Source organism: Saimiri boliviensis, chromosome 1 (assembly GCF_048565385.1).
Source record: "Saimiri boliviensis isolate mSaiBol1 chromosome 1, mSaiBol1.pri, whole genome shotgun sequence".
Lineage (NCBI taxonomy): Eukaryota > Metazoa > Chordata > Mammalia > Primates > Cebidae > Saimiri > Saimiri boliviensis.
The window spans coordinates 237,564,397-237,576,577 of record NC_133449.1 but is presented as its reverse complement, the minus strand read 5'-3'; the positions used below and the strand labels follow the sequence as shown (position 1 = coordinate 237,576,577).

General features: G+C 38.8%; 1 protein-coding gene across 1 annotated transcript in view; it reads left to right on the top strand.

Annotated features, from left to right (window-relative positions):
* MCCC2 (methylcrotonyl-CoA carboxylase subunit 2) overlaps nucleotides 1-12,181 on the top strand; it is an 81,554-nt gene that overhangs the window by 56,831 nt on the left and 12,542 nt on the right. Inside the window, exons 11-13 of the mRNA XM_039470006.2 lie at nucleotides 5,696-5,768; nucleotides 8,503-8,579; nucleotides 11,439-11,505. Coding sequence (XP_039325940.2) covers nucleotides 5,696-5,768; nucleotides 8,503-8,579; nucleotides 11,439-11,505 — 217 coding nt within the window. The remainder of the gene's footprint in view (nucleotides 1-5,695; nucleotides 5,769-8,502; nucleotides 8,580-11,438; nucleotides 11,506-12,181) is intronic.

Sequence of the window (12,181 nt, the reverse complement as noted above, 5' to 3'; positions counted from 1 at the left end):
CAGGAATGGCGGACTGCCTCAGTAATGGTGGACACCCTTCCCCCCACTGAGCTGGACTGTCCTGGGTCCAACTATGCTTGCTGTGATACTGTCAATCCAGAGCGTTTCAGATTGCTGGTCTTTGTTGGGGGTGGGACCCACTTAGCCAGATCACCTGGCTCTTTGTTTCAGCCCCCTTTTTTCAGTTGAATGGGCAGCTCTGTATCCCAGGCATTCCAGGTGCCTGTTGAAATGGCCACCCATATTTGTGCGAGTTTTTGTGCAGAGACCCAAAGTGCCAACACAAACAGCCATGCTAGACCACTCAAGGAGTCCTCCTGCCAAAGCCTCCCAAAGTGCTGGATTACAGGTGTGAGCCACCATGCCCAGCCCCTTATATGGAAGTCTTAATAGCATATGAAGCTGTGGGACAGTATTGGAATCTGAGTTAGAAAACCTCGGTTCCAGTTCTCATTCTCCCAGTCAGTAGTCCTGGAATTTAATCTCTCTGAGCATTGTTTTCTGCTTCTAGAAATAGGGATAGTATCATATTATCTGTCTGCTTCCTTTAACCCCCCATTCAACAGCTAAAAACTTTACATTCTTCAAAAAAATGTATTAAAGTCATAGCTTTTAAGTTCAGCTAAAGATATATTATTCTATGTATAAATCTAGGAAATTTTTAACATTTCCCCCTTCTTCCTAAGAAATTTTCAAATATGCTGAGATGTTCAAAGAATAATACAATGATCACGTGTATATGAACCTTTTAGAGTCAACAATTGTTAGAATTGTGTGCTATTTGTGTGTGAAATACATTTTCAAGTACAGGTATACCTCAGATACATTGTGGGTTCATTTCCAGACCAGTCCAATAAAATTAATGTTATAATAAAGTGAGTGAGTCATGTGACTGTTTTGGTTTTCCAGAGCATATGAAAGTTATGTTTACAGTATACTGTAGTCTATTAAGTGTGCAGGAGCACCTTGCCTTTAAAAAGTACATACTTTAATTTTAAAATACCTTATTGGTTTTAAAAATATTAGCGATCATCTGAACCTTCAGTGAATCATCTTTTGCTGGTGGAGGGTCTCGATGTTGATGACAGCTGACTAATCAGGGTGGAGGTTGCTGAAGGTTGAGGTGGCTGTGGCAATTTCTTAAAATAAGACAACGATGAAGTCTGCAATGCTGACTGACTCTTGCTTTTATAAAAGATTTCTCTGTAGCATGCAATACTGTTTAGTAGCATTTGATCCAGGGTAGAACTTTTTTTCTTTTTTTTTTTTTTTGAGACAGTCTCACTCTCACCCAGGCTGGAGTGCAATGGCATGATACTGGCTCACTGCAACCTCCACCTCCTGGTTTCAAGTGATTCTCCTGCCTCAGCCTCCTGAGTAGCTGGGACTACAGGTGCGCACTACCACGCTCAGCTAATTTTTTGTATTTTTAGTAGAGATGGGGTTTCACCATGTTCGCCAGGACCTCGTGATCCACCCACCTCTGCCTCCCAAAGTGTTGGGATTACAGGTGTGAGGCATCACACCTGGCTCAGAACTTTCAAAATGAGTCAGTCCTCTTAAACCCAACTATGTTATTAACTAAATTTATGTAGCATTCTAAATCCTTAGTTGTCATTTCACAGTGTTCAAAGCATTTTCACCAGGAGTACATTCTTTTTTTTTTTTTTTTTAATTGCTTTTGTTTTGTTTTGTTTTGTTTTGTTTTGTTCTTTCTTTAGTTTATGCGGGAGTACATTCTATCTCAAGAAAATGCTTTTTTGGCTGATTCATAAGAAGCAGCTCCTTATCTGTTCAAGTTTGAACATGAAATTATAGCAGTTCAGTTACATCTTCGGGCTCCATCTACTTCTAACTCTAACTCTGGTTCTCTTACTAATTCCACCACATCTGAAATGACTTCATCCATTGAAATATTGAACCCCTCAAAGTTACCTATGAAGGTTGGAATCAACTTCTTCCAGTATCTTTAATTTAATTAAATATCTTTAATGTTGATATTTTGACCTCCTCGCATGAATTGTGAATGTTCTCAATGGCATCTAGAATGGCGAATCCTTTCCAAAAGGTTTTTGATTTACTTTGCCCAGATCTGTCATAGGAATACTATCTATGGTGGCTATAGACTTAGGAAATGTATTTCTTTTCTTTTCTTTATTTTTTCTTTTTTTGAGACAGAATCTCACTGTGTTGCTCAGGCTGGAGTGCAGTGGTGTGATCTTGGCTCACTGCAACCTCTGCCTCCTGGGGTCAAGCAATTCTCCTGTCTCAGCCTCCCAAGTAGCTGTAATTACAGGCCAACACCACCAAACCCAGCTAATTTTTGTATTTTTAGTAGAGACAGGGTTTCACCATATTGGTCAGGCTGGTCTTCAACTCTTGACCTCAGGTGATCCACCCACCTCGGCCTCCCAAAGTGCTGAGATTCCAGGCATGAGCCACTGTGCCCAGTGTTGGAAGTGTATTTCTTAAATAATAAGACTTAAAAGTCTTAAAAGTGACTCCTTGATCCATGGGTTACAGAGTGGATGTTATGATAGCTGGCGTGAAAAGAACATTCATCTCTTTGTGCATCTCCATTAGAGTCTTGAGTGACCTGGTATATTGTCAATGAGCAGTAATATTTTGAAAGAAATCTTTTTTTCTGAGCACTGAGTCTCAACAGTGTCCTTAAAAATGTATTAAACCATGCCACAAATACATGTGTTGTCATCCAGGGTTTGCTGTTACATTGATAGAGCACAGGCAGAGTATATTTAGCATAATTCTGCAACTTAAAGTCACCAGCTGCATTAGCCTTTTTTTATTTTTTAATTTTTATTTTTCAGACGGAGTCTTACACTGTCACTCAACCTCCTACGTAGCCAAGATTATAGGTGCCCACCACTGTGCCCAGCTAATTTTTGTATTTTTAGTAGAGGTGAGGTTTCATTATTTTGGTCTGGCTGGTCTTGAACTCCTGACCTTGTGATCTGCCTGCCTGGGCCTCCCAAAGTGCTGGGATTATAGGTGTGAGCTGCCACACCCAGCCTGCATTCGCTTTCAGTAAGAGAGTAAGCCTGTCCTCTGAAGCCATGCACTGACTTCTCTCTAGCCACAAAAGTCCAGATGGCATCTTCTTCCACCAGAAGGCTGTTTCATCTACACTGAAAATCTGTTGCTTAATGTAGCCACCTTCATCAATGATCTTAAGTAGATCTTCTGGATAACTTGCTCTAGCTTCTATAATACATCAGCATTTGCTGCTTTACCTTATACTTTTGTGATGCAAATAGCTGTTTTATTTTTTAAACCCAAGAACCAATCTCTGCTAGCTTTGAATTTTTCTTCTGCAACTTCTTCAACTATTCAAGCCTTCAGGGAATTGAAGAGAGTTAGGACCTTGCTCTGGATTAAAGGGAATGTTGTGGATGGCTTGATTTTCTATCCAGACTACTCAAACCTTCTCCATATCAGCAACAAGGCTGTTTTTGCTTTCTTAACATTAGGGATTTTTTGTGAAGATAAGTGAATGTATTTTATATGGCCAGGTGGTGTTAAGTGTAAAGCAAATACAATATAGTTTTTTGTTTGTTTGTTTGTTTTGTTTTTGAGGTGGAGTTTCACTCTTGTTTCCCAGGCTGGAGTGCGATGGTGCAATCTCGGTTCACTGCAACCTCTGCCTCCTGGGTTCAAATGATTCTGTTGCCTCAGCTTCCCATGTAGCTGGGATTACAGGCATGCACCACCATGCTTGGCGAATGTTTTTTATTTTTAATAGAGATGGGGTTTCTCTGTACTGGTTAGGTTGGTCTTAAACTCCCGACCACAGGTGATCCTCCCACCTTGGCCTCCCAAAGTGCTGGGATTACAGGCATGAGCCACTGCACTCGGCCTACAATATAGTTTTACATGAAATGGCCCTAGATTTTTGTGCCCTTTGTGCAGCCGTATCTCTGTGTGGAAGAATGATAGTTGTTAAGTGCCGATTGCCTGGTAAACGTACAATTTTTAGAGGTATGTAGCACCCAAAACAGGTATCTGTTATATTCCATTATATTATTGGATCTTTTAGGAAAAGAACTAAAAAATAATTTAGAGTAAACTTTTACCTGATGGTGAAAAAGATGTTGGGAAGCATTCTCTCAGTGTTCAGCCCTTGCATCTTACAAAACAATTTTGATTGATGTGGTAAACAGAAAAAGGGAAGTGCAAACTATGTAGAAAAATAGTATATATTATTTAAAACAGTTTCTGAAATTGAAAATGTGTTTCATGTTTTGAACTCCTTGCAGTAGTCCTGGTATACAGTGATAAGCCCCAGGGATAAACTACTTAGTAATTTACACTCCTTTATACATGTGTGGATGATCCTTCAAGTATACCAGATTCAGAATCAATGAGTCTTTATTAAGGGCTTAATAACAGTCATAGCTATACTTTTTAAAAATTTTTATTTGTATTAAAACATTTTTTTTATTATACTTTTAAGTTCTGGGGTACATGTGCAGAACGTGCAGGTTTGTTACACAGGTATACACGTGCCATGGTGGTTTGCTGCACTCATCAACCCATCATCTATATTAGGTATTTCTCCTAATGCTATCCCTCCCCTGGTTCCTCTCCCCGCCACAGGTCCTGGTGTGTGATGTTCTCCTCCCTGTGTTCATGTGTTCTCATTGTTCAACTCCCGCTTATGAGTGAGAACGTGCGGTGTTTGGTTTTCTGTTCTCATGTTAGTTTGCTGAGAATGGTTTCCAGCTTCATCCTTTAAAAAAACCTCATCTTTTTATGGCTGCATAGTATTCCATGGTATATACATGCCACATTTTCTTTATCCAGTCTATCATTGATGGGCATTTGGGTTGGTTCTAAGTCTTTGCTATTGTGAACAGTGCCACAGTAAACGTATGTGTGATATGCCCTTTAATGAGAGTCTGGCAGTATGCTTTAGTTAGCATATTATTTTATTTTATTTTACCTTTTAATTTCTTTTGTACACTGTTAACTAATAGTGCTGTTTATTCTTTTATTTTATTTTTTCTAATTTATTCTTGCTGGAAGGAATAGCAGTTTTTATATTTTTTTGTTTAGCACTGTTTACATTTTTTTTTTCCTTTTTTAAACAGATGAGGAAACTGAAGCTTAGAGAATTTTCTAGTTTCTCAGTGGGAGAGCTAGGAGTCAGAGCTGGCTCTTCATCTCAGCATGATGTTTATATGTTCCTACTTCCTTAAAAGTAGATCGTATCTTCACAGCTCTGTTCCATCCTTCCAGAAATGTGAAGTGACTTACTCCAGGGCACACCATGGATCCAATCTAGGGTATTCATACCTGATACCTTAGATTGGAGCCTGAGTCTTCTGACTCTGAACCCTGTCTTTCCACTGGCTTTCTGATTGTATCCCTGAATCTCTGCTGGTGCTTTCAAACGGTCTTTGAAGCTCTAAGTCTAGCAATCAGCCCTTGGAGCCTTTCCTGCTTTTCTTGCATACAGCATGGTGCTGTTGCTTTCAAAGTGAAGTATAATATCAGAACCCAGAATGACTTCAGGGAATTAACCAGGCGTGTCAAATAAAATCCTAGTGCGATTTGCTGTGTAGTGTGAAATTTTGTGAAAGTGACAACTTCACTGTGAATTATTTTCCTATAAGTAACTTTAATATAAAAATTCTTTTGTAATATAATTTCTCAGGGCTATTGTTTTTCCTCTTAGGTCATTGCTAGAATCGTGGATGGAAGCAGATTCACTGAATTCAAAGCCCTTTATGGAGACACATTAGTTACAGGTATAAAGGTGAAGAATTGAAAATACGAACGTTTTCTGCTGCTTTGAAAATCAGGAATCTCTTGTCTCAAGACTTTGATACACTTGGCATGGGCTTTGTCATTGAGAGCACTACAACTGTGTGAGCCAGTTTTCAAAAGGAACTGCTTTATAAAGACAATTTGTAGCTTAATGGCTTCACGGATCCAAATAGTTTAAAATGGTAATAGCTAGATGCTGTGGTGTGGGTCCCTATCTGTGACTTTGTAACATTAGTTGTATAAAAAGGTTCTTACAGTAAAATTAGCAGAAAATACTAGTAGTTATTTTTGTTTTTCTGGATAACTATAATATTTGGAAAATTTTAGCACCGTTTTCTTTATTCTTTAGTGTCCAATTCAACAAGGAAATTAATGTTGTGCTTAGCTTCCCAGAAGAATATAGAATGAGTTAATTCTCACAGCCTCTGTGTAGGTCTTAAGCTGATTCATGCAAACATTAGATTGAGAATTCAATATAACAGGTCAGGAAAAACAAAATAAGGATGTTTATAAAAGTTAATTTTTTAAATCTAAAGTGCTTGTAGGCCTTTGAAGAACAGTATTTGAGATAGATGCTAGACCTATAATAATCTATTTAAAACAAATGGAAGAACAAATTTTGTGAATTTTACTTGGTCATAAAAAGCTTGAAAATACAGTAGTTAGTCAAAGATGATATCAGAGTAGGAGAAAAACTAGCTGCAGAAATCCAAATTGCAAATATACATTGAGGCTTAAGCAGAAACCACAGTGCTTTGTCCTAGTTTGATTTGTGAACAAAAGAAGTGTTCACACTGAGAGTAGAATTTATGTTTTTGTACTTAGGTGCTTAAGTGATTAAAAGCTTTTTGTTTGATATATAGACAGGATTTGTCACCAAATTGTTCAGGATGTAATGGTCGTGTAGCAGTTTAAAGCAAGTCAAAGCTGTTTCTGCTTTCTCTGAAGATGGATGGACTGTCTTTGTCATCTGCTTTTATGGATTTGCCCCGTACTTGCTAAAAGCCGTGTGGTACTTTTGTCCCCTAGAATACACACCTGGTTTCCTTCATCTCTTCTTGACTGTGCTGGAGTTCAAATATGTTTAGGGACAGAGAAGGGGAGTGAGAAGGAGAAGAAGGGAATGAGAGGGGGGTGGGGGTAGGGTGATGGATAAGAAGGGTGGGAGGAATGAGAAGGTGGGAGGCATAAAGTGTGAGGAGGTGAGAGGGGAGGACAGAGTTTTCCGGAGCTCAGGTATCTCTGGAAGCTCCTCAGGGTTTCCTCCTGCTTCACCACTTGCCATGTGTAGCCTCTAGTCCTTTCTTGGACACTGCTTTCCCATTGTAACTCAGGTTTGGGTCCGGCAGGTGGCAAAGGCCCTCCCTCTGTGGGTGTCCCTAATAGTGTGAGGACATGTGCCCTACTCAGCATATCCTGTCTGCGCCTGGAGATCCCTAAGTGGGGCTTAGTGTGGGTTGAATCTAAGTGGTTAACAGGGTTCCACATTTGCAGGGGTAGCATCTTCCCAGTGAGTGATGTGTTACATTCCCATGTCTTTGTGCAGTGAGGTAAGAGAGGCAGGACTAAGAATGGATTGTTGGGCTTTTTGGAAGTTTACCCCTTTCTGAATTGCTTCTGTAAGTGGCAGTGCCATTTAGGATGTGCTGCATAGGTTTTTGGCTGGGATTTTAGGACTGAAAGACAAAGAGACATCTAGGTGGCCATCAAATCAGTGTTTCATTGTATCACATTAAATAAACATGATAAATTAGCCAGGCATAGTGACTACTGGGGCCTGTAGTCTCAGCTGCTTGGGAGGCTAAGTAGGGAGGATCACTTGAGCCCAGAAGGTTGAGCTGCAGTGAACCATGATCTCATCACTGCACTCCAGCCTGGTGACAGAACAGGACCCTGTCTCTAAATAAAAAAACGATGATTTTTAAAAAGTCATAAATCTAGACAAGTCAGAGTAAAGAAAAAAAAAAAAACCCACATCTTTAAAGATTCAGGCTGGGTGTGGTGGCTTATGCCTATAATCCCAGCACTTTGGGAGGCCAAAGTGGAAGGAGGATCACTTTAGCCCAGGAGTTCGAGACCAGCTTGGCAACATAACAAAACCCCCCTCTACAAAAAATGCAAAAACTAGCTGGACGTGGAGGTGAGTGCCTGTAATCTCAGCTACTCAGGAAACCGAGGTGAGAAGGAGGATCACCTGAAGCTCGAGAATTTGAAACTGCAATGAGCCATGATTGTCTTAACTGCATTCCAGCCTAGCAACAGAGTGAGACCCTGTCTCAAAAAAAAAAAAAAAAAAAAAATTCAGTTTTCTGGCTTATCAGTGTGTCGACGCTCTCCCTTATCTGTTAATTTTTCTTCAATAATTACTTTATATTCAAAAAACATTTTTCTAATATCCCTAGTGTCTGGTACATAGGGGCACTCAGATATATTATTAAATGAATAAATGGATAATACACTAAAGCCACTCATGTAACCAAATCAATCAAGACAAAAGGATAACTCTGCACAATCATGACCCTTTCTAGAAGCAAAAGAAACCAGACTCAGGGACCTTAGGAATAAGAAGACCGTGACATGAGCTATTTTATACCATAGACATTTACATTTTAAACTTGGATCTGAAATTAAAGAATGTGTAAATATGCCTCTTCTTGTGAATTAAAAGCCCTTGGAAAAACACATAACATAAATCTTCTCTGAATTTTCTTTGAGGATTTGCTCGAATATTTGGATACCCAGTAGGTATCATTGGAAACAACGGAGTTCTCTTTTCTGAATCTGCAAAAAAGGCAAGTACTGTTAAAAATAATTCAAGATTTTCTGTTTTAGTTTAACTTAACATTGAGGGTCAAATAATGAATTAAAATGTATTGCATAAAAGTATTAAAATGCTTAATCAGGTGCCTCAGCAACCAGAACACTATGTGTGTTTGTGTGTTTGTGTGTGTGTGTGTGTGTGTGTGTGTGTGTGTGTGAGGGAGGCATGTGTGTATATGTGCATGTATGTTAGTATTTGAAACAGTTTTTATGGTGGTTTACATTAACGTGCTGTGATTAAGCATCTGGAGCACTATTAAAAATGTACTCATTTTGGCCAGGTGTGGTGGCTCACTCCTGTAATCCCAGCACTTTGGGAGGCCGAGGCAAGTGGATCACGAGGTCAAGAAATTGAGACCATCCTGGCCAACCTGGTAAAACCCCGTCTCTACTAAAAATACAAAAAGTAGCTGGGCATGATGGCGCATGTCTATAGTCCCACCTACTCTGGAGGCTGAGGCAGGAGAATCGCCTGAACCTGGGAGGCGGAGGTTGCAGTGAGCCAAGATCACTCCACTGCACTTCAGCCTGGCGACAGAGTAAGACTCTGTCAAAAAAAAGAAGTACTCATTTAAAAAAAATTCTCATGAAATACTTGAGTTATAATTGCTATAGAGGACATGCACATATTCTCAGATGATAGAAAATACTTGTCCTGAAAGTGCTTCATGTCCTGGAGGGACTCAGAGGTCTCATGGTTCAAAGATTCAGGTGGTTCTGAGACATGATCTGTTTATTCTCTTCTATCCCATTATCAATTTAACTTTATTGTATTTTTGCCTTTTGGAAATGGGAATAGTGGGTCTTTGTTACTGGACCTGTGGCTTTAAAAGAGGGAGTTCTTATTTGTTGTTATTTAATCCAGTCCTCTAAGACATCAGAAAAAAGAGAGAGTTCTTGAATATCTTTTGGTTTAGTTATTATTTGATTTCCTAGATTGTCTCAGATTTACCTAAACTTGGATAAATATAATTCATATAAAAATGTTTTTTTAAAAAATTTTAATTCATCAAACTGCTTCAGGAAATAAAGTGTTTTCTTAAGAAAAAATATGTTTAGTATTGCATTTTCTCTTGGAATAACAGGGTAAAACGTCTCTCTTTTTTTTTTTTTTTTTTTAGACGGAGTTTCACTCTTCTGCCTCAGCCTCCTTAGAAGCTGGGATTACAGGCACATGCCACCATGCCCAGCTAATTTTTTATATTTTTAGTAGAGACAGGGTTTCACCATGTTGACCAGGATGGTCTCGATCTCTTGACCTCGTGATCCACCCCCCTCAGCCTCCCAAAGTGCTGGGATTACAGGCATGAGCCACCGTGCCCGGCCAAAAGGTCTCTTTATTGAGGCAGGTAACAGGCATTTAAGCTCTTTCAGACCCTAATTGAGGAAGAATTTGTCTTTGGTGAAATTTTTTATCAATAAAATTGGTTTTGGTATTCTGCTATTTATTATTACTCCTTCAACTTGATTTTAAAATGAGAACACGAAATTACAAGTAAAGAAAAAAAAATCCCTTATGATTCCTTATATACCAGAAATAGCTTTTAGTAACATTTTATTATTTTTTCTTAATATTTTCTTTTTTTTAAAAAAAGATATGCTGTAAATGGATAGGTTTTGCTTATTTTCATTTAATAGTTTATAGTCAGTATTTCTTAAAATAGTAAATATTCCTGAAATAATGACTTTTAATGAATATATAATATACTTATTTCAATAGCGGAAATGTCAGACTGAATCCAAACAAACTCTGCCTGATTTTATTTGTCAATTTGGCACAAATAAACCCCAGAGGAGTTATGTTTGGCCTCAGCCTGACATTTCATTTGTTGAAATAAGCCCCAAAGGTCTATGTGATTTTCTCATTCCTGTAAACGTAGTCATATTGAAGTTGAGCAATTACTTTGCAATTTTGTACCTGACAAGGCATTTCCAGCAGAGGTTAAAGAGATCTTCAAATAGAATAAAACATAAAGGAAATTGTTTATAAGAGCTTCCTTACTCATATAATCTTTAGGAAAGGAATAGTTGTATTTTTGTATCATTAAATAATTTCCTAAACTCAAGGTTAGAAGATCTCTATCACTCATCTAATCTAAAATCCCATTTATTTGGGGGATGTTGGTAAGAAAGATATATGTACTGTAATCTCGATTCATGAAAGAATTTCAGATGATCATCAAAATGGAAATGTCAGCTTTCATATCCCAGGAGGGTTTTTATATTCTGGCTTTTCTCAAGTGGAGAACTAGAGAATTATCTGGTAGCAGAGTTCAGCAACTCTCATTGGCATCAGTTCTTTCTTTTCTGTTACTTAAGTTTCACTTGCTGTTCAGAATGTTAGTGATTGATGTCATCCTTGACACAACAGTAGTCTTAACAGCCATGTGCTAGTGATTATACAGACAGGTGATTGTGCAAAACAAGTATAGTTCAAACCTACAGTTACATGGCCTATTGATGATGGAGTAGCACTATATTACTATATTAGTATTGTTACTCTTAATATGAGGTAAGACTAGCCAAACAAAGGATATTCTTAGCCAGGAGTGGTAGTACACACCTGTAGTCCCAGTTACTTGGTAGGCTGAGGCAGAAGGATTGCTTGAGTCCAGGGGTTTGAGGCTGCAATGAGTTATGAATGTGCTGCTGCACTCCAGCATGGGCAACAGAGTGAGACCATGTTTCTTAGAATAATAATAATAAAAAGAGAGCAATTTTTCAAGTGGGATATTCTTTCTTGTCTTTGGCTGAACTTGTAGTGTTTGTAAAATGCATGATGATTAGAGTTAATTCCCTTTTAAAAAGATTTTTATGTTATTTACTTACAGGGTGCTCACTTTGTCCAGTTATGCTGTCAAAGAAATATTCCTCTGCTGTTCCTTCAAAATATTACTGGTAAGAAAATAACTTAATCAGTTTGGTTGTATTGATTCCAGAGCCGTGCCATCAGTGTGCTCATGTATTGGCCTTGCACACATGCAGACCACTTCCATCAGAGCAGGAAATTCTACTGGACATGTTCTTTCTGCAGTCCCTTTAAGGGTTAGCGCTTTTCTCCATGCATGGTAAATATTCTGAGATTACTCATATTTTCTTTCCCCCAAGTAGCTTGGCCTACAGGCATGTGCTACCATGCCTGGCTAATTTTTGTATTTTTGTAGAGATGTAGTTTCAATTAGACCGTGTTGCCCAGGCTGGTCTCAAATTCCTGAGCTCAAGCTATCTGCCTGCCTTGGCCTCCCAAAGTGGTAGGATTACAGGCATGAGCCACCGCCCCTGGCGGGTTATCCTTATTTTCTAAGCGAAGCCATTTCTGAGTCATGTACATCATCAGCATTCACGTGACCGCCCTTTACTCCTGTGTGTGCACATCATACGCCCAGAAAGCAGCAGGAGCACGATCTGATCACCGCAGAGAGGGCTACGCTTTTCCCAGGACTCTGTTACTCCTCGAGATTTCAAGCACCTGCTATGGTCTTCCCTTTTATTGTACAGTTAATTCTACTTGAAGCAACAGCATTTTAAAATATATGTGTACTACCCTGAACCAAAGTCTGAGGATTTGAGTTTT